A 22,478-nucleotide genomic window follows, 5' to 3' on the forward strand; every position below is an offset into this window, starting at 1 on the left:
TACATTCCCACTGGCATTCTACAAGTGCCTGTACGCTCATCAGCCTGAATGTCATCGGATTATTATTTTAGACTTTTCCTATTTGGTAAGTCTTATGAAATGTTGCCTCACTGTTTTGATTTGTACATCTCAGTTGTTAGTGATGGGGAACTTTTTTTCATCTATTTCTCAAACAGTTCTATTTCTTCTATGTTGTTCATTCTTTTTAATCATTGTTTTAAGAAACTGTTGTTTTTTATTTTAATTTTTTTAAACTTGCTATATATCCTAAAGTTTGTCTGTCATAAATACTTCTCAGCTTTTCATTTGCCTTTCCTTTTCCAATTTTTTAAAATATACAGACATCTTAAAACTTGAAATTTCTCCATATTTTCTAAGATTTTAGGGGTATTTTTATTAAGAAATTTCTCTCTTCGTGTACAGTTCAGTTAAACAACCAGCTAAATGCTATTTTTTTATACACTCCATTTTTTAACTTTTTAAATCTCTGCTGATGCATTGGCTGTTAGCGACATGTGGCTTATAAATTTAAATCAATTAAAATTAAGCTGCCTCCCTAGGTTTCTTCTAGATGTACAGTTTCAAGTCTTCCAATTAAGTCTTTGAAAAATTTTGAGCTTATTCTTGTATATGGTATAAGAATCCAAGTCCACTCTTTTGCATGTATATATCCCATTTTCCCACCACCATTTATCGATGAAACTATCTCTGCCCCATTGAATATTCCTGGCACCCTTGTCAAAGATTAACTGATCATATATGCATTACTCTCAATTCTGTTCCATTGTGCTGGGTCTGCTTTTATGCCAATAGTATACTGCTTTGATTACTAGAGCACAGCAATATAGTTCGAATCATGACGTATAATGCCTCCAGATTTGTTCTTTCTCCAGAGTGCTTTGGCTTTTCAGGGTCTTTTTTGCTTCCATACACATTTGAGGACTGGGTTTTTATTTCTGTGAAAAATATCACTGGACCTTTGGGAAGGACTGCACTGAATCTATAGACTGCTTTGGGTTCAGTTCAGTTCAGTTCAGTTGCTCAGTTGTGTGAAACTCTTTGCGACCCCATGAATTGCAGCACGCCAGGCCTCCCTGTCCATCACCAACTCCTGGAGTTCATCCAAACTCATGTGCATGCTTTGGGTAGTATAGACATTTTAACAATGTTAATTCTTCTAATCCATAAGCACTGGTTTTGGCAATGATTTTTTTGCAACTGAAACCAAAGGTATAGGTAAACAAAACCAAAAATATACAAGTAGGACTACATCAAACGAAAATGATCCCCCACAGCCAAGGAAATCATCAACAAAATGAAAAGGCAACCGATGGGATGGGAGAGAATACCTGCAAACCACATATCTGCTAAGGGTTAACATCCAAAATATATAAGAACCCATAAAACTCACTTGCAAGACAAAATAAATCAATTAAAACACAGACAAGGGAACCTAGAGAGACATTTTTTCCAAAGAAGACATACAAATGGTCAATAAGTGTATGAAAAAATGCTCAACATTATTAATTATCAGGGAAACGAAAAATAAAAACCATAATGAGACATCACCTCATACCTGTTAGAAGGCTATTACAGACAGCAAATGTTAGTGAGGGTTTGGAGAAAAGGGAGCCCCTGGACAACTGTTGGTGGGAATGTAAACCGGTACAGTCATTACGGAAAACAGTATGTGTGTGCGTGCATGCGTGGTCAGTCCTCTCTGATTCTTGCAACCCCATGGACTGCAGCCCACCAGGCTCCTTTGTCCACGGAATTTTCCTGAAATAATATTGGAATGGATTGCTATTTCCTACTCCAAGAGATCTTCTCGACCCAGGATCAAACCTGCAGGTTTGAGTCTCCTGCATTGCCAGGCAGATTATTTACCCACAGTGCCACCTGGGAAGCACAGAAAACAGTATGGAGCGTCTTCAGGAAAAAAATAAAATAAACATTAAAAACTGAATTACCATATGACCCAGCAAACCACTTCTGGATATATATCCAAAGGAAAAGAAATCATTATCTTGAAGAAATATCTGTATTCCCCTGTTATTGCAGCATTATTAAAAGTAGCCAAGACATATGAACAACCTTAGTGTCTACTGATGGATAAACAGATAAAGAAAATGTGCTATATACATGTACAATCAATCATAAAAAGGATAGAAATACACAACTTGCAACAACATGGATGAACCCAGAGGACATAATGCTAAGTGAAATAAGACACACTGCAAGACAACACTGCATGATCTCACTAACATGTGGCATATACAAAAGGTAACTTATAGAACCAGAGTGTAGAACAGTAGTGCTAGGGGCTGGTGGGGGGAGGGAGCTGGAAGAAATGGAGAGAGTTGGTCAAAGAGTACAAACTTTTAGTTAGAAGATGAGTAAGTTCTGGGGATCTAATGCCCAACACGGTGACTATGTACTTCATATTTTTTGAAAGAGTACATCTTATGTGTTCTCACCATAAAACAAAACAAAAAGCAACTATTTGAAGTGATCGATGTGTTAATTTGATTAACCACTTCACAATACATATGTATAATAAATCATCACTTTGTGTACCTTAAAAATTCATGTTGTGCAACTTAAACATATGCAATTTTTGTCAATTAAACCTCAGTAAAGCTGGGGAATACCAGACCACCTGACCTGCCTCTTAAGAAACCTATATGCAGGTCAGGAAGCAACACTTAGAACTGGACATGGAACAACAGACTGGTTCCAAATAGGAAAAGGAGTACATCAAGGCTGTATATTGTCACCCTGCTTGTTTAACTTATATGCAGAGTACATCATGAGAAACGCTGGGCTGGAAGAAGCACAAGCTGGAATCAAGATTGCCAAGAGAAATATCAATAACCTCAGATATGCAGATGACACCACTCTTATGGCAGAAAGTGAAGAGGAACTAAAAAGCCTCTTGATGAAAGTGAAAGAGGAGAGTGAAAAAGTTGGCTTAAAACTCAACATTCAGAAAATGTCCCATCCGGTCCCATCACTTCATGGGAAACAGATGGGGAAACAGTGGAAACAGTGTCAGACTTTATTTTTTTTAGGCTCCAAAATCACTGCAGATGGTGATCACAGCCATGAAATTAAAAGACGCCTGCTCCTTGGAAGGAAAGTTTTGACCAACCTAGATAGCATATTCAAAAGCAGAGACATTACTTTGCCAACAAAGGTCCGTCTAGTCAAGGCTATGGTTTTTCCAGTGGTCATGTATGGATGTGAGAGTTGGACTATAAAGAAAGCTGAGCACTGAAGAATTGATGCTTTTGAACGGTGGTGTTGGAGAAGACTCTTGAGAGTCCCTTGGACTCCAAGGAGATCCAACCAGTCCATCCTAAAGGAGACCAGTCCTGGGTGTTCATTGGAAGGACTGATGATGAAGCTGAAACTCCAGTACTTTGGCCACCTCATGCGAAAAGTTGACTCCTTGGAAAAGACCCTGATGCTGGGAGGGATTGGAGGCAGGAGGAGAAGGGGATGACAGAGGATGAGATGGCTGGATGGTATCACCAACTTGATGGACACGAGCTTGAGTAAGCTCCGGGAATTGGTGATGGGAACTGGTGACAGGGAAGCCTGGCGTGCTGCAGTCCATCAGGTCACAAAGAGTTGGAGACGACTGAGTGACTGAACTGAACTGAACCAGGTCTCAGTTTCCTCATATTAGTTCAAAAAGTGAAAGTTGCTCAGTTGTGTCTGACTCTTTGCAACCCCACTGACTAGCCTGCCAGGCCCCTCTGTCAATGGAATTCTCCAGGCAAGAATACTGCAGTGGGTTGCCATTTCCACCTCCAGGGGATCTTCCCAACCCAGGGATTGAAGCTGAAATCTGCACTGCAGGCAGATTCTTTAACATCTGAGCCACCAGGGAAGCCCTACTTATTAGTTTAGTGCATTAAATTAGATAAGCAAGATAAGATAAATTATAACACTCATCATGTTAAGTCCTCATTTGCAAACTCTTCCCAGTTAGGAGTTTGTTTTCTGAATATCTGTCTCAGTATAGTACTTTGAGGATCCTTACTGAAGGCAACAGTTTAATACTGTATTTACCCGATCTGGATTTCTGTAACCCAAGAGTAGATTTGCCGCTTTTATATCACCGTGAACATATTCATTTTCATGTATATACTCCAGAACATCCAACTGTAAAAAGAAATATATACAGTTATACTGATGTCAATTTAGAACTCATGATCAACCTGAGCATTTTGAATAGAAAATAACACATTTTTTTTCATATTAACAATGACAAAGTGATGTATTTCCCAATTGTGCATTTATCTATTCTAAAATTATCACATGTTCTGGTCGTGCATCCTGGGGAAAAGTTGCATAAAAGGATCCTTGAACACCAAATGTTTTAATGTTTTAAGGGCACCTCTGATGGAAAGGAAGCCAAGACTCAGCAATACCCCCGACAGTCTGATGCCCAAATCTTCTGTCCAAAGAGGAGAAACATGGCAAAATCGGAGAACTGAAGTGAAATAATCATGACGCCCACTCAGCAAAACACCGTGTCCATTACCACAGAGAAAGCCATTCTCCCTCTGTAGAGCAACAGAAAACATCTGTTTCCTCTCTGAAGCCCTTGCGACTTGCATGTTACCTACACCTAGTGCTCAAAAAACACTTGTTGGCTGGCTAGAGGACGAGTGGGGAAATTAATGAACTCTATTTGCCACATCCCAACCTGGCAGGGGCAGTCACATTCTATCTAAATTGGAAAAAATAAAATGAAGTTTAGGCAAACCAAACACCCACAAGATAAGACAAATTTGTGGTATAAACAAAATGTGTGCATGGGTGCTAGTAAGACTTCATTGCTTCTTATTTGGGAAAGTATACACTGATATTATTCATGGCCACGTTAATGACTACCAACATCCCAAACTCATAATAAAAACTTTATAGCACCCCCTTATCACATGTGTAGTTTGGAAAATAATATATTTTGCCATACTTTGCATAGTCATAAAAATAACTGACAAAGAGAGGTTATTCTTATAGCAATGCAAGCTTGTCCTGGTATGTAAAACAAAGCTGTGAGGAAAAAAAAAAAAATCAGACAGTAGAACCAAAGCCTAATTGAGTTTGTAGTGCCAAACACAGCACATTCTGTCACTTACAGAGCCCACTGTTATCAATTTCACCAAAATAGCGTCTACTCTCAATAACTGACATTTCTAGGGCAATAATCCTTCATTCTCTGATAATTCCACAAAGGGCAACAATTTGTATGTTGTAACAAGTAAATAATCTGAAAATGGAGCATGGGAAATGAGTCATTCTTTCTTACCATTCGGATACCTAGCTGCAAGACAGTTGACTTTTTAAAAGTACCATTCTGGTCTGAGATCTTCTGCAAATCTATTCCCAGTCTTTCCATTACCATAAATCTGTAACTATAAGAAGGAGAAGTCAAAAGGAGATGTTAAAACGGCAATGCAGAAACGGTCCATTTACGAATTTGAAACAACGGAAAAATGCCCCCAACCTAACAGTGAAGAATGATCCAATCTGAACTAACTGAGAATGAATGCATATTAATAATCTTGGCCTTTTGCAGAAACACATTACTAAGTATTTACTTTGCAGATAGTTTCCAAGTAGAAGAGCAAGCTGTGCTGAGCCACTTACATGGTCTTAGATCATGAAAAGAGGAGTCCTTCTAAATTAGTCTTGAACTTAATTTATTTTGATTCTACTACCTTCTTGACATATGGCCTTGAGCAAATTATTTTCCCATACAGAATATTTTATTTACATTTGTTTCTTGACCTTATAAAATCATATTTACTTTCTCTATACATTTATAAACTTGTGTTTTTTAAAAAAATGCACTTCTTCCTTTTCTTTTGTTTGAGACCTCCTCCTCTTCTTCACTTCCCTTCACTTACATACTCACATCAGCCCCTGTTCTGTATCTATGTAGCCACACACAAAGGCATATAGAAATTTTTACATCTGTTTTACAAAAATGTGATCTTCTTATAAGAACTTTTTTGCATCACACTTTTTTCAATAATACCTCATTGAAATCCTTCCAAATCAACTGGTAGTGCTCTAATTGATTTCTTTAATGGGCTGCACAGTATTATATGGTATGGATGCACCATTAAGAAAGGGGAAATGATGGGATATCACTTCTAAAATAAGATTACATAAGGACTGTGACTTTCTTCTTGGCTGTATACTCTCGTGTGTGCTCTGTCCTCTCTTTCAATTACTGGAAGCTGGCTGCTATGTCTTTTTGACACTCAAGCAGCCAACAGAGAGACCTACATAGTAAGGAAGTGAGGCCTGCCAACAATCATGAGTGAATTTAGAATCAGATCTTCTTAGGCCTGCCAATAGCCACATGAATGAGCTTCCTCAGTCAAAATGACTAGAGCCAGAAGACATCTGACTACATCCTCATGAGAAGTCCTGAGCCAGAACTATCTAGGGAAGCCATTTTTATATAGATAACTGACCCACAGAAACTAAGATAATATTAGTTTGTCATTATAACCCACTACATTTTAGGTAACTAGCTATATAGCTACAAATAACTAACAGACCATATAAGAGATAGTTACAGGACAATATCTGATTATAGTAATTCCATTTTACCTTTTTCCCTTGAATTCAGTTATGCCAGATCCATAAAACAGAGGAATTCCCAAATAATCAAGCTTTTTGAGTTCTATCCATTTTTTGACTGTAAAGACAAATTTAATAGGAAAAAAGTATGTATTTTTAGAAAGGTATTTCTTACACTTGTGTAGATGCTTAAATTTATTTAGCTAACAAATAGAAATCAGACCTTCCTAAAAATATATTTTTTTAAATCAAATATATCTAGCTAACAGTTTCAAATTCTATTTATTGCAATAATTAACAGATAATATTAAATACATAATACAGATTTCTAACATTTAAAAAGTCATAATCACTATACTCAATACTCTAATAATCTATATGTAAAAAGAATCTAAAGAAAGTACAGAAGAAATGAATACAATATTGTATATTAAATATACTCCAAAAAAATAATAGTAAATAAATAAATACGCAACAAAAACAAAAATAGTCATAGTCATAAAATTCACCAATATCATTTATTGCTTCTCACCCTTTTAGCTAAGATCAAGTGTAGTATGGGGGCTTCTCAGGTGGAACAGTGGTAAAGAATCTGTCTGCAATGCAGGAGACACAAGAGACACAGGTTTGATCCCTGAGTCAGGAAGATCCCCTGGAGCAGAAAATGGCAACCCACTACAGTATTCATGCCTGAAAAATTCCATGGACAAAGGAGCTTGGTGGGCTAGTCCATGGGGCTCTCAGTCGGACACGACTGAGCAACTGAGGACACACTATTTATCCAAATGTTTCTATCCATTTGGAGAAGGCAACGGCACCCCACTCCAGTACTCTTGCCTGGAAAATGCCATGGATGGAGGAGCCTGGTAGACTGCAGTCCATGGGGTTGCTAAGAGTTGGGCACAACTGAGCGACTTCACTTTCACTTTTTTTTTTTTTTTTTAAATTTTTAAACTTTACATAATTGTATTAGTTTTGCCGAATAGCCAAAGCAATCTTGAGAAAGAAGAATGGAACTGGAGGAATCAACCTACCTGACTTCAGGCTCTACTACAAAGCCACAGTTATCAAGACAGTATGGTAGTGGCACAAAGACAGAAATATAGATCAATGGAACAAAATAGAAAGCCTAGAGATAAATCCACGCACATATGGACACCTTATCTTTGACAAAGGACGCAAGAATATACAATGGATTAAAGACAATCTCTTTAACAAGTGGTGCTGGGAAATCTGGTCAACCACTTGTAAAAGAATGAAACTAGAACACTTTCTAACACCATACACAAAAATAAACTCAAAATGGATTAAAGATCTAAACGTAAGACCAGAAACTATAAAACACTTTCACTTTCCACGTCATGCATTGGAGAAGGAAATGGCAACCCAGAGAGTTCTTGCCTGGAGAATCCCAGGGACGGGGGAGCCTGGTGGGCTGCCGTCTATGGGGTCACACAGAGTCGGACACGACTGAAGTGACTTAGCAGTAGCAGTTCTATTCATTAACAAAATTCATTCCCTTATATGCTTGTTAAATTTTTAAATAAAAAAAATATGATAACTACCAAAGGAGCAGTAGAAAGACAGCTTTTTCTATCTTATTACTAAAAACCTAAAACCAGAGTAGCAAAAAAAAAAAAAAAATAGGGGCTTCACTGGTCACTCAGTGGGAAAGAATCCACCTGCCAATGCAGCAGACACAGGTTCAATCCCTGGTCCGGGAAGATTGCACATTACTGCAGAGCAACTGAGCCCCTGCCTCACAACTACTCAGCCCATGCGCCCCAGAGCTTATGTTCGGCAACAAGAGAAACCACAACGAGAAGCCTGTGCTGTGCACCGCAACTAGAGAGTAGCCCCTACTCACTGCAACTAGAGAAAAGCCCAAGCAGCAACAAAGACCTGGCAGAGCCAAATATTAATAAGGTTTTTTTAAAAAATAGAAATTGGTCAGGAGAATCATCTTACTCTGAAACTATATTGTACAGAAACTGTTTTGATTAAATTTTGTTTAAAAAAAAAAACAAATCCACTTAAAAATCAGGCAGCTTATTTAATTTTTCACTTTTCTACCAAATATGCTTAATGTTTAAGACAGCTCTACTGATAAACAATGACGTTTAATGGATTCTATTTGTCACTCTGACATAGTTTAAGCAGTTAGTAAAGACTACAGTCTTGATGTTCAGAAGGTTTTATTAAAGAAAACAAAGTTAATTATTGACGTGAGACTCATCATTCTTTTTCCTAAACATAATGTAAATGACCTTGATTATACAGGCATTACTCATATCAATTTCCTTCAAGCTTTACAAATCCATCTGTATCATATAGTTTTTACAAAATGCTTTTATTCTTCTTAGCCTTGCTCATATTTACTTCATAGTCTAATCCTCTAACTAATAGTTCTTACATCTGATATTCAGCTCCAATTAATTTCCCAACATAAAAATTTTCAATATTTTTAACTTATTTTCTAAATCATTTTAATGTTTATAATCATTTTCATATGCTTTGGCCTAATCTATTCTATGGTCATTCCTTTAATTTATAATCTACTGCCCATTTTAATGTTTTTTCTTTATATCCTTTCCATCCAAATGGTTTTTTGCAAAAGAAATAATTTCATTCCATCTTTTACACGTGAAGAACTCTTGGTGGCTTCGATCAACAATCCAACATTTTATGTAAGGTAACAAATAACTTCGATTTGAAATATATAACCCATTATGTACATAATATCACTATTTATATACCTCTGTCGTTTTTACATAACAATTAACTGTATCATTTTATAATAAAATTTTCTAATTGAAAAAAATTTTCCATAAGGCCAGAAAAAGACAAAAATACTAACTCCCACTTAGCAAACATATATATAGAAGTAGCTTACTTTACTTATTTTACTTAATACAGTCTTTTTACTTATTTTACTTACTACAGTCTTTTTTTGCTGCTCTTTGATAAAATTTAAGTTCTGAAAATAATGGGCCATTTTCTTGATATTCCTATAAAAGAAAAGAACAATTGATTTTATTAGAAAAAAGTTTTAAAGATGGAATTGGTATTTCAAATGTGAAAATACGAATATACATATATAATAAATAATAGTACCTGAATCACAAAAATCTCAAGATTTTCTCACTAAATAAAGAATCTCATTTTTAATATTTTGTAATGGTATCACTATATAGTCTTACACATGGAAGCAGTCTTCTTATGGAAAGAACTTACTAAAAACACTGAGAATTGTACACATACACAGACACTCATGTGTTCAGTTCAGTTCAGTTGCTCAGTCGTGTCCGACTCTTTGTGACCCCATGAATCACAGCACACCAGGCCTCCCTGTCCATCACCAACTCCCGGAGTTCACTCAGACTCACGTCCATCGAGTCAGTGATGCCATCCAGCCATCTCATCCTCTGTCATCCCCTTCTCCTCCTGCCCCCAAGCCCTCCCAGCATCAGAGTCTTTTCCAATGAGTCAACTCTTGGCATGAGGTGGCCAAAGTACTGGAGTTTCAGCTTTAGCATCATTCCTTCCAAAGAAATCCCAGGGCTGATCTCCTTCAGAATGGACTGGTTGGATCTCCTTGCAGTCCAAGGGACTCTCAAGAGTCTTCTCCAACACCACAGTTCAAAAACATCAATTCTTTGGTGCTCAGCTTTCTTCACAGTCCAACTCTCACATCCATACGTGACCACTGGAAAAACCATAGCCTTGACTAGACGGACCTTTGTTGGCAAAGTAATGTCTCTGCTTTTGAATATGCTGTCTAGGTTGGTCATAAGTTTTCTTCCAAGGAGTAAGCATCTTTTAATTTCATGGCTGCAGTCACCATCTGCAGTGATTTTGGAGCCCCCAAAAATAAAGTCTGCCACTGTTTCCACTGTATCCCCATCTATTTCCCATGAAGTGATGGGACCAGATGCCATGATCTTCGTTTTCTGAATGTTGAGTTTTAAGCCAACTTTTTCACTCTCCTCTTTTACCTTCATCAAGAGAATTGTACACATACACAGACATTCATGTGTACTAACATGCAAAACAGTGGATACACTGCAAACTACCTTGGTGGTTCATTCATACATGATACTTTTACTGAGTTTCTCCTATATTTCATTAATTATACTAGGCACAGGGGGTGCAATCACAAATAAAACCTCATTCCTGCCATTATGGACTTCACCATCTAGAACAGAGAGGAAAAGAGAAGGAGAAAATAGATATCTAGATAAGATACAAGGATGATAAATGTCAATGAAGAACGTCAATGAAGAACAACAAAATTCCCTAGTCTTTAAATTTTTATAATGTAAAAATATATAATAATGTTTGTTGTGTTAATCATAAAATCATGAAGACTAAGATGAGAAACATTTTTACAAAAATGAAATAAAACAGAAAATAAAAAAGTCAAATGTATGTGAAACATAAATTTAAGAGTAATACTTACCACTTTTATTACATGCCTTGCATCTTTATCTGGTTTATTTGTGGGGAAAGCTGCAAAACAAAGACAGTGAGGGGAAAAAACGGTTGTTTCCAATTCCTGATTGTTTACTATGTCCCCAGACACTGTGCTAAGAACCTCTTATGGTACCACCTCTGTTTTATACAAGATCCTTCTTAAGGTTTAACAAGTTGAATAATCTGCTCACTAAGTAGCAGACTGGGGAATGAAATTCAAATCTGACACCATAGCCTATACTCTTTACCATAAGCCATATTCAAATATGCAAACATGGAAACCAGTAGATTATATTAATCATATAGATCCAAATGCAGGAGAAACTATTTTCTAGACACACAGCATTACACCCCAAAATGATATACAGTATAATCTATTCACTCCATTTTGCTAAATTAAAATCTATGATAATTCAAAGTGAAAACTGATTCATTTTAAGTAGAAACTTCAAAACAACTTTTACTTGGCAAAATTCTAAAGTAAATCAAGTTTGAAGAGAATAAAGCCTTTAAAAAGAATCATCTCCTGAATGTAGCAATCAACTATTCTTAAATTAAAGAGTATGTATCTCATTATATAAGCTCATTTCAAATTCAAGTTATCTTACTTCATTTTATTACTATTTGCATTTTAGACATAGTAATCCAACTTATGAAAAGTTCACTGTTGAAATTCTTAAACCAAATCAATCATTTCATCTACATTATCTAAATTAAAAGATTATTTTGTTTTCAAATCTTAATAAGAGAAGTTGACATGTATATTTATTTGTATTGTGAAGGTTTAGAATTTTGTCATTCATCTATTTACTCTTCATTGATCTCTTTATTCATTCAACTAACAAATATTTATTTATCAAGAGGCTAGCATATTAGGAAAGTAAAGGTAAAAAGGTCAAACTAGTATTAAAAACTTAAATTGAGAATAAGATTAAATTTTTCAGGTGAATTTTCAGTGTATTTACCAAAATGCTATGTCCTTTCATTACTACTAACATTAACCCCTTTCTCCTACCTATCACCTTGTCTTTTCTCTACTGTATTACTTAATACACGCAAAAAATGTTATAAATTTACTAAATCTCTTTCACAATTAAGCCAACTCATGCACAATTTTCTTAATCAATCTCCAAAAACTTTGATGTTAGCAATGCTATTACTCAGTTGAAGAAATTATTTCAATTTTAGTTAAACTGTGAAGCCATACCTCTTCACAGTAACAAAGAAACTAAACTTATTTACATCTTTATTCACATAAAAGTCATTACATTTTCACCCATGCAGTAGTCCCAAGGGAAACACAGGAAGAATGAATTATCCATACCTAGGAAACAAAATAGTGAAGAAAGTCTGTAAAGGGGTCCAGTCCTGACAGAAGAAAAGATGAGGAAACCCCTTCCTCCTCCCACCCTAGGGCAAACTATTTTTACCAGTATGGTCCCCAAGCCTGAAGAGAAGTAATTCTGCCCTAACCCTGGTCCACTCAATACAGTAATTGAAACTAGGCAATGGTCTTTAAAACAAGACCAGGAGCTGACTATGGCTCAGATCATGAACTCCTTATTGCCAAATTCAGACTTAAACTGAAGAAAGAAGGGAAAACCGCTAGACCATTCAGGTATGACCTAAATTAAATCCCTTATGATTATACAGTGAATGTGAGAAATAGATTTAAGGGACCAGATCTGATAGATAGAGTGCCTGATGAACTATATATAGAGGTTCGTGACATTGTACAGGAGACAGGGATCAAGACCATCACCATGGAAAAGAAATGCAAAAAAGCAAAACAGCTGTCTGGGGAGGCCTTACAAATAGCTGTGAAAAGAAGAGAAGCAAAAAGCAAAGGAGAAAAGGAAAGATATAAGCACCTGAATGCAGAGTTCCAAAGAATAGCAAGGAGAGATAAGAAAGCCTTCCTCAACAATCAGTGCAAAGAAATAGAGGAAAACAACAGAATGGGAAAGACTAGAGATCTCTTCAAGAAAATTAGAGATACCAAGGGAATATTTCATGCAAATATGAGCTCAATAAAGGACAGAAATGGTATGGACCTAACAGAAGCAGAAGATATAAAGAAGAGGTGGCAAGAATACACAGAAGAACTGTACAAAAAAGATCTTCAAGACCCAGATAATCACGATGGTGTGATCACTCACCTAGAGCCAGACATCCTGGAATGTGAAGTCAAGTGGGCCTTAGAAAGCATCACTACGAACAAAGCTAGTGGAGGTGATGGAATTCCAGTTGAGCTATTTCAAATCCTGAAAGATGATGCTGTGAAAGTGGTGCACTGAATATGCCAGCAAATTTGGAAAACTCAGCAGTGGCCACAGGATTGGAAAAGGTCAGTTTTCATTCCAATCCCAAAGAAAGGCAATGCCAAAGAATGCTCAAACAACCGCACAATTGCACTCATCTCACACGCTAGTAAAGTGATGCTCAAAATTCTCCAAGCCAGGCTTCAGCAATACGTGAACTGTGAACTTTCAGATGTTCAAGCTGGTTTTAGGAAAGGCAGAGGAACCAGAGATCAAATTGCCAACATCCGCTGGATCATGGAAAAAGCAAGAGAGTTCCAGAAAAACATCTATTTGTGCTTTATTGACTATGCCAAAGCCTTTGACTGTGTGGATCACAACAAACTGGAAAATTCTGAAAGAGATGGGAATAGCTGACCACCTGACCTGCCTCTTGAGAAACCTATATGCAGATCAGGAAACTACAGTTAGAACTGAACATGGAACAACAGACTGGTTCCAAATAGGAAAAGGAGTATGTCAAGGCTGTATATTGTCACCCTGCTTATTTAACTTATATGCAGATTACATCATGAGAAATGCTGGGCTGGAAAAAGCACAAGCTGGAATCAAGATTGCCGGGAGAAATACCAATAACCTCAGATATGCAGATGACATCACCCTTATGACAGAAAGTGAAGAGGAACAAAAAAGCCTCTTGATGAAAGTGAAAGTGGAGAGTGAAAAAGTTGGCTTAAAGTTCAACGTTCAGAAAACTAAGATAATGGCATCTGATCCCATCACTTCATGGCAAATAGATGGGGAAACAGTGGAAACAGTGGCAGACTTTATTTTTGGGGGCTGTAAAATCACTGTAGATGGTCATTGCAACTATGAAATTAAAAGACGCTTACTCCTTGGAAGGAAAGTTATGACCAACCTAGATAGCATATTCAAAAGCAGAGACATGAGTTTGCCAACAAATGTCCATCTAGTCATGTATGGATGTGAGAGTTAGACTGTGAAGAAATCTGAGCACCAAAGAATTGATGCTTTTGGACTGTGGTGCTGGAGAAGACTCTTGAGAGTCCCTTGGACTGCAAGGAGATCCAACCAGTCCATTCTAAAGGAGATCAGTCCTGGGTCTTCTTTGGAAGGAATGATGCTAAAGCTGAAACTCCAGTACTTTGGACACTTCATGCGAAGAGGTAACTCATTGGAAAAGACTCTGATGCTGGGAGGGATTGGGGGCAGGAGGAGAAGGGGATGACAGAGGATGAGATGGCTGGATGGCATCACCGACTCAATGGACATGAGTCTGAGTAAACTCTGGGAGTTGGTGATGGACAGGGAGGCCTGGTGTGCTGCAATTCATAGGGTCGCAAAAAGTCGGACACGACTGAGTGACTGAACTGAACTGAATGGTCTTTGCTTCCTGAGGTAGAAGCTGGTAGAGACTCCCTGCTTCTATTCTGAAAGCAAGTGGCCAGAAAAGCAGAATATAAGAAACATAAAAGCCCAAAAAGAAAACGAGAGTTTTAATTCGATATGTAACTTATTACATTGCAAGTAGGGGAAAAGATATCCAACCAGTCCAATGTCTTTCTCTTTGCTGATTTCAATCCATATACCTTTTCCACTCTATAATCTGAATCTTCTCTTCGTATGATTTCACATGAACATAATCATGTGTTGACATACACTTGAATCATTCCCACACTTGTCATTTGATAGCTATACAATATTCTCTATAAAGTTCCAAGTCAGATTATATTGGAGGGCCTAAATTCAAAATCAATTGACCAGAAGGCTCATGGAGATGGACAGTGAACAAATAAATTGTCCTAGTGATCAAGGAGGTCTCGTTATAATAATCAGTTAATTAATTAAACAATTCTACTGTAAACTTCCCTGGTGGCTCAAATGGTAAAACATCTGCCTACAATGTGGGAGATCCAGATTCTATCCCTGGGTTGGGAGGATCCTCTGGAGAAGGCAATGGCAACCCACTCCAGTACTCTTGCCTGGCAAATCCCATGGACGGAGGAGCCTGGTAGGCTGCAATCCATGGGGTCGCTAGGAGTCGGACACAACTGAGCAACTTCACTTTCACTTTTCACTTTCATGCATTGGAGAAGGAAATGGCAACCCACTCCAGCGTTCTTGCCTGGAGAATCCCAGGGATGGGGGAGCCTGGTGGGCTGCCGTCTATGGGGTCGCACAGAGTCAGACATGACTGAAGTGACTTAGCAGTATATTAATCTTTTATCTATCTTCTTTGTGAATTGTAACTTTTATCATTAAAAATATTCATCTTTGTTTCATTTAAAGATAAATAAAATTTAATTAAAAAAAAAAGTAGTTTCACATCTTTATTTAAATTTCTGAAGAGGTGTCTGATGACCTGAAAAGGGATGCATTGTACACATACATGGTATTTGCCTTCCTAGCATCTCTTTTCTATCCACTGGAAACTTTCCCTGATTTTTCCTTTGAGGAACCCAACCTCAAACTATCTGTGTAGACCTAGTAGGGCTTCGATCATAGTGTATCCTCCCTTACATTCCAGAGTTGGGCACATGACCAAGCCTGACGATCTAGAATGTACAAGCCCACTGGCCACCATAACTAGTTCAGAAAAAGCAAAGTGCTCAACTAGGCAGAAGAGTCTTCCGTAGCAGTTGATGTAACTAAGTAACACAAGACAGATGATAAACTTTAAGGATACCAAAATCTTAGAAATATCAGGGATCACTTTTCTCCAGTAAATGGAAAATAAAGCCTGAAAATAAAATCCAGAACTGAGAAAAGTAGGGTTAAGACACAGAGAGAGAAAGAGCCCTAGTGACACTGCATAAGCCCTGGAGTCACTCATACCTAAAGCCAAAAAAGTCCTGTACTTCTCACTTACAAGAGTTAATAAATCTCTCTTTTAGTTAAATTCATTTGAGATTCTGAAATTGGCAACCAAAGACTTACACAGCCTGCAACAATTGAGTGTTCCATATGTAAGATTATTTTAAAGGTACTGTGTCATAGTTTAATGGGCAGTGTCAGGCATTACATATACAGTAGATCTTAAATAAACAAAAATAATTCATGAGGAAGACAATTATGAACTTTCAAGCACCTAGTAGAGACTTAGGGTTTCCCAGGTGGTGCTAATGGTAAAAGAGCTGCTTGCCAATGCAGGAGACATGAGACATGAGTTCAATCCCTGGGTCAGAAAGATTCCCTGGAGGCAGGCATGGCCACTCGCTCCAGTATCCTTGCCTGGAGAACGCCATGGACAGAAGAGCCTGGTGGGCCACAGTACACATGGCTACAAAGTATCAGACACGACTGAAGCAACTTAGCAGCACACACAGTGGAGACTTAACATACATATATAAAATGATGATGTACATTATAATAATATCTTTGATTTTTTAAAAATGTCAATAATAATAATAAATTTGAGTAGATTAAGCTCACCAGCTAAAGAAACTTTAAGGTTGTTAAAAAATAAATACATGTATACTATTTATAAGACAACTAAAACATAGTGATACAGAGAAACAAAATAAAAAGATAAGAAACTAATTAGCTGAAATTAACTGAAAGAAAGCTGGAAAAATCATGAAAGATTTTAATACAATTTCATAATGTATAGGCAACCAACAAAAATAAATTGAAACAATACAATTAACAGTTTTTATCTAAAGGCCACATTAAAAAAAAGAATATATTTTCTTTTCAACCTGACATAAAACATTTTTTTAACTGCCCATACTTTTACCAAGAAAGCAGGCTTCATCAACCAATCAAAAGACAGGGTGATTGAATGTATAAAAAAATAAAAAGGACCCAACTATATGACATCTACAAGAGATTTGTTTCTGATTCAAAGACATACAAGACTGAAAGTGAAGGGGTGGAAAAAGATGTTCTATGTAAATGGAAACCAAAAGAAAGCAAAGGAAACTACACTTATGTCAAACAAAATATATTTTAAACCAAAAACTATAACAAGAGACAAGTAAGATCATTATATAATGATAAAGGGATCACTTCATCAAGAGGATATCACAATTGTAAATATCTATGTACCCAAGATAGGTGAACCTAAATATGTAAAGCAAATATTAACAGATCTAAAGGGGGGAATAGCAATAAAATAGTATAGGGCTTCAATACCCTACTTTCAACAATGGATAGATCATCCAGATAGGAAATTAATGGGGAAATAATGGATGTAAACTAAACATTATATAAGAGAAATCTAATAGACATACACAGAAGAGTCCAACAACAGCAGCAGAATATATTCTTCTTAAGTACACAGGGAAGATATTTTCAGGCTAGATCATCTTAGGTGATGAAGCAAGTTGTAACAAACTTAAGAAAAATGAAATCATATAAAGTATTACCAAGTACCTTTTTGGACCACAATGATACAAAATTAGATATCAATTACAAGAGAAAAACTAGCAAATTCACAAATATATGGAAACTGGAACAATATACTCTTGAACAATCACTGGCTCAAAGAACACCTTTTCAAAAATCAAGAAATAACTTGAGACAAATGAAAATGGAAACAAAACGTATCAGTACTTATGGGTTACAGTTCTAAGAAGGAATTTGTAACAATAAAGTTTTATACTATGAAAAATGAAAAATCCAATATATATTCTAACTTTACATATCAAAGAACTAGAAATAGGAAGCTCAACATTAGTAGAAAAAGGAAATAAAGACCAGAATGGAAATAAATGAAATAGAACTAGAAGGACAATGGAAACGATCAATTCAAAGACTACATGAAAATTACAGACTAGTATCTCTGATGTGGAAAATTCTGAAAAAGATGGGAATACCAGACCACCTGATCTGCCTCTTGAGAAATTTGTATGCAGGTCAGGAAGCAACAGTTAGAACTGGACATGGAACAACAGACTGGTTCCAAATAGGAAAAGGAGTTCATCAAGGCTGTATATTGTCACCCTGTTTATTTAACTTATATGCAGAGTACATCATGAGAAACGCTGGACTGGAAGAAACACAAGCTGGAATAAAGATTGCCAGGAGAAATATCAATCACCTAAGATATGCAGATGACACCACCCTTATGGCAGAAAGTGAAGAGGAACTCAAAAGCCTCTTGATGAAAGTGAAAGTGGAGAGTGAAAAAGTTGGCTTAAAGCTCAACAACATTCAGAAAACTAAGATCATGGCATCTGGTCCCATCACTTCATGGGAAATACATGGGGATACAGTGGAAACAGTGTCAGACTTTATTTTTCTGGGCTCCAAAATCACTGCACATAGTGATTGCAGCCATGAAATTAAAAGATGCTTACTCCTTGGAAGGAAAGTTATGACCAACCTAGACAGCATATTCAAAAGCAGAGACATTATTTTGCCAACAAAGGTTCGTCTAGTCAAGGCTATGGTTTTTCTGTGGTCATGTATGGATGTGAGAGTTGGACTGTGAAGAAGGCTGAGCGCCAAAGAATTGATGCTTTTGAACTGTGGTGTTGGAGAAGACTCTTGAGAGTCTCTCCAAGGGACTGCAAGGAGATCCAACCAGTCCATTCTGAAGGAGATCAGCCCTGGGATTTCTTTGGAAGGAATGATGCTAAAGCTGAAACTCCAGTACTTTGGCCACCTCATGCAAAGAGTTGACTCATTGGAAAAGACTCTGATGCTGGGAGGGATTGGGGGCAGGAGGAGAAGGGGACGACAGAGGATGAGATGAGATGGCTGGATGGCATCACTGACTCGATGGACGTGAGTCTGAGTGAACTCCGGGAGTTGGTGATGGACAGGGTGGCCTGGCATGCGAGCGATTCATGGGGTGGCAAAGAGTCGGACACAACTGAGCAACTGATCTGATCTGATCTCTGATGAACATACATGCAAAAGTACTCAACAAATCATTAGCCAATTGAATTCAACAGTACATTAAAGACTCATACACCATGATCAAGTGGGATTTATTTTGGGGATCCAAGGATGGTTCAATATGCAAATCAATTAACATGATCAACTACATTAACAAAATGAAGGATAGAAACCTTAAGATCATTTTAATAGATACAGAAAAAGCACTTGACAAATTCAAAATCCTTTCACGATCAAAAATTCTCAAAAACTGAGTAATGAAAGAACATACCCAAACCTAACAAAGGCTAATTATGAGAAACCCACATCCAACATCGTACCCAAGTAAAAGGCTGAAAGCTTTTCCTTTAAGATCAGGAACAAGACAAGGATCCCCACTCTTGCAACTTTTATCAACATAGTACTGAAAGTCCTAGCCAGAGAAGTCAGGCAATAAAAAGAAATAAAAGACATCCAAATTGTGAAGAAAGAAAGTAAAATTATCTGTTTATAGATGACACCTATGGAGAAAATCCATATGACTCCAGCCTACAAACAATAGTGGCAAAAAGAATCCATTACTTATGAATAAATTTTACCAAGGATATGAAAACTATGTACACAGAGGACTTTAAAACACTGACGAAAGAAAGCACAATGAATGGAACGATATTATGTGCTCATGGATCAAAAGAATTAATAGTGTTAAAATATGCAAACTAGTCAAACAATATACAGATTCAATGTAATCTCTACCAAAATTCTAGTGGTATTTTTCATAGAAATTGTTTTAAAATCTACATGGAACCACAAAACATCCTGAATAGCCAAAGTATACACAGCAAGTAAAACAAAGCTGGAAGCATCACATTCCATGATTTCAAACCAGATTACAAAGCTGTAATAATCAAAACAGGATGGTACTGGTATAAAAGCAGACATCAATCAATGGTACAGAACAGACAGCCCAGAAATAAACCTATAAATTCATGGTCAATGAATTGACAGTGAAGTCAAGAATACACAATGGGGAAAGGACAGGCTCTTCAGTAAATGGTGCTAGGAACACTAGACGGCCACATGCAAAACAATTAAACTGGACCCCTATATTATCCTGTATATAAAAATCAACTCAGAATGGATTTAAAGACTTGTGAGTAAGACCTAAAATCATAAAAGATCTAGAAGAAAACATAGGGGGTAGGTTCCTTCATATTTGTCTTGGTAATGACTCTTGTGGATCTAACACCAAAAACAAAGGCAATAAAAGCAAAAATATTTACACAGGTGAGACTAACTAAAAAACTAAAAACTTCTGCATAGCAAAGGAAACCATCAACAAAATGAGAAGGCAACCTATGGAATAAGAAAATATTTGCAAATCACATATCCAGTATCAAAACATACAAAAATGATACAACTCAATACCCAAAAAAAGATAAATAACCCAATTTTTAAATGGATAAAGGCTATTTTTAATAGATTTTTTTCCAAAGAAAACATTCAAATGGCAATAGGTGCATGAAATAGTGTTCACCATAACTGATTACCAGGGAAATGCAAATTAAACTATGAGATATTACCTCACACCTGTTAGCATGGCTATTATCAAAAAGACAAGTAATAACAAATGCTGGTAAGGATGTAGAGAAAATGAAACCCTTTGAAGGAATATAAACTTGTATAACCACTATGGAAAACAGTGTGGAGGTTCTTCAGAAAATTAAAAATAGAACTATCATGTGATCTAGCAATTCCACTTCTGGATATATTCAAAGGAAACAAAAGCTGGTTTGAAACAGTTATATAATGTAGATTTCAACCATATGCCATTCTGAAACAGGGGGCAGAAGGATAAATTAGTAGAACACAGGAGAAACTTCAGGCAGAGAAACTACTCTGCATGATACTATAATGGTTGATACATGACATCATGCATTTGTCAAAACCCATAAAACTTTACTATATAAGTGAACACTAAATGTAAATGATGGACTTTAGTTAATAAATTGTAACAAAACCATCACACTAATTCAAGACATCAATGCCAAAATTACACAAAACTGGGGACTATCTGATAAAGACTTCAAAGAAACTATAATAAAAATATTCCAGAAAGTAACAGCAAACACTTTTGGAATAAATGGAAAAGACAGATTAGTGTAGCAAAGACATAGAATATACAAAGAAAAAATTAAATAACACTTTTAGAACTGAAAAATACAATGACCAAAACAAAATTTTTTAAACACATGATTGGGTTCAATATGATCACAGAGATGACATGTGAGTCATGGAACTTGATGATGGATCAATAAAAATATACCAACCCGAAAAATAGCAAAATAGAACATGAAAAAAATTGAACAGAATCTCAGGCAATAACAGAACATTTAACAATTCTTCATGGTACTGCAGTTCCTAAAGAAGAAAAGTAAAGAGTGTGGTGCAGAAAAATATTTGATAAATAATGGCTGAAATGTCCCAAATTTTATAGATACATAAACCTACAGTTCAGTAAATTCTCCACTGGAATAAACCCAAATAAATCGACGCCCAGACACATACACACAAACTGCTGAAAACTAAAAGAAAAACCTTGAAAGGAGCTAGAGTAAAATAGTTAGTTACAGGGTAAAATGACTCATATTACTGTGAATTTCGCATCAGAAACCCTGAAGACCAGAGGGAAGAGTCACAACCTATTTGAAGTGCTGAAAATAACAGTCAATCCAATATCCAGCAAAAACATCTTTCTGGAATTAAATAAAGACATTCTCAAGTGAGGAGTACTAAGAGTAGCCATAGCCAGCAGATCTGCTATATAAGAATTGCTAAACAAAGATATCCAAAAAAGAAAAGAAAATCATACAAGGAAATGTAGACTACCAGGAATAAAAGAGAAAAAATAGTAAATATTGGGAAAATGCAATGGATTATTCCTTTCTTCAGTTAAAATGTATTTCATAGTTGAAGCAAAAATTATAATATGGTCTGGAGGAATTTAAATTAGTCTAGACGTAATATATAAGACAACTACAACATATCAAAATGTGTGTGGTTCTGCCAAAGAAGGACTTAGAAACAAATTTAGCACTGAATACTCATACTACAAAAGAAAAATTCAAATAAGTACGTTTCCATCTGACGGAAAAAAGGAAAGAACAAACCAAACCCAAAGCAAATGGAAGAAAGGAGATAAAAACAGAAATCAGTGAAATTGAAAACCGAAAAATACAGTAAAGCCACAAAACCAAGAGCTGTTTCTTTGAAATGACCAATAAAATGATA

General features: G+C 36.4%; 1 protein-coding gene across 4 annotated transcripts in view; it reads right to left on the reverse strand.

Annotated features, from left to right (window-relative positions):
* VRK2 (VRK serine/threonine kinase 2) overlaps positions 1-22,478 on the reverse strand; it is a 108,806-nt gene that overhangs the window by 65,475 nt on the left and 20,853 nt on the right. For 3 of the 4 annotated variants that reach the window (XM_070379534.1, XM_070379533.1, XM_005888707.2), the window contains exons 3-7: positions 11,069-11,118; positions 9,548-9,617; positions 6,640-6,727; positions 5,324-5,429; positions 4,078-4,170 (exon numbers count right to left, since the gene is read on the reverse strand). In XM_070379534.1, the coding sequence (XP_070235635.1) occupies positions 4,078-4,170; positions 5,324-5,429; positions 6,640-6,727; positions 9,548-9,617; positions 11,069-11,118 (407 nt within the window). Of the gene's footprint in view, positions 1-4,077; positions 4,171-5,323; positions 5,430-6,639; positions 6,728-7,141; positions 7,206-9,547; positions 9,618-11,068; positions 11,119-22,478 lie in introns of those variants that run through there. The other variant, XM_070379535.1, reaches the window with a different exon arrangement.

This window comes from Bos mutus, chromosome 11 (genome assembly GCF_027580195.1).
Source record: "Bos mutus isolate GX-2022 chromosome 11, NWIPB_WYAK_1.1, whole genome shotgun sequence".
NCBI classification, from domain to species: domain Eukaryota; kingdom Metazoa; phylum Chordata; class Mammalia; order Artiodactyla; family Bovidae; genus Bos; species Bos mutus.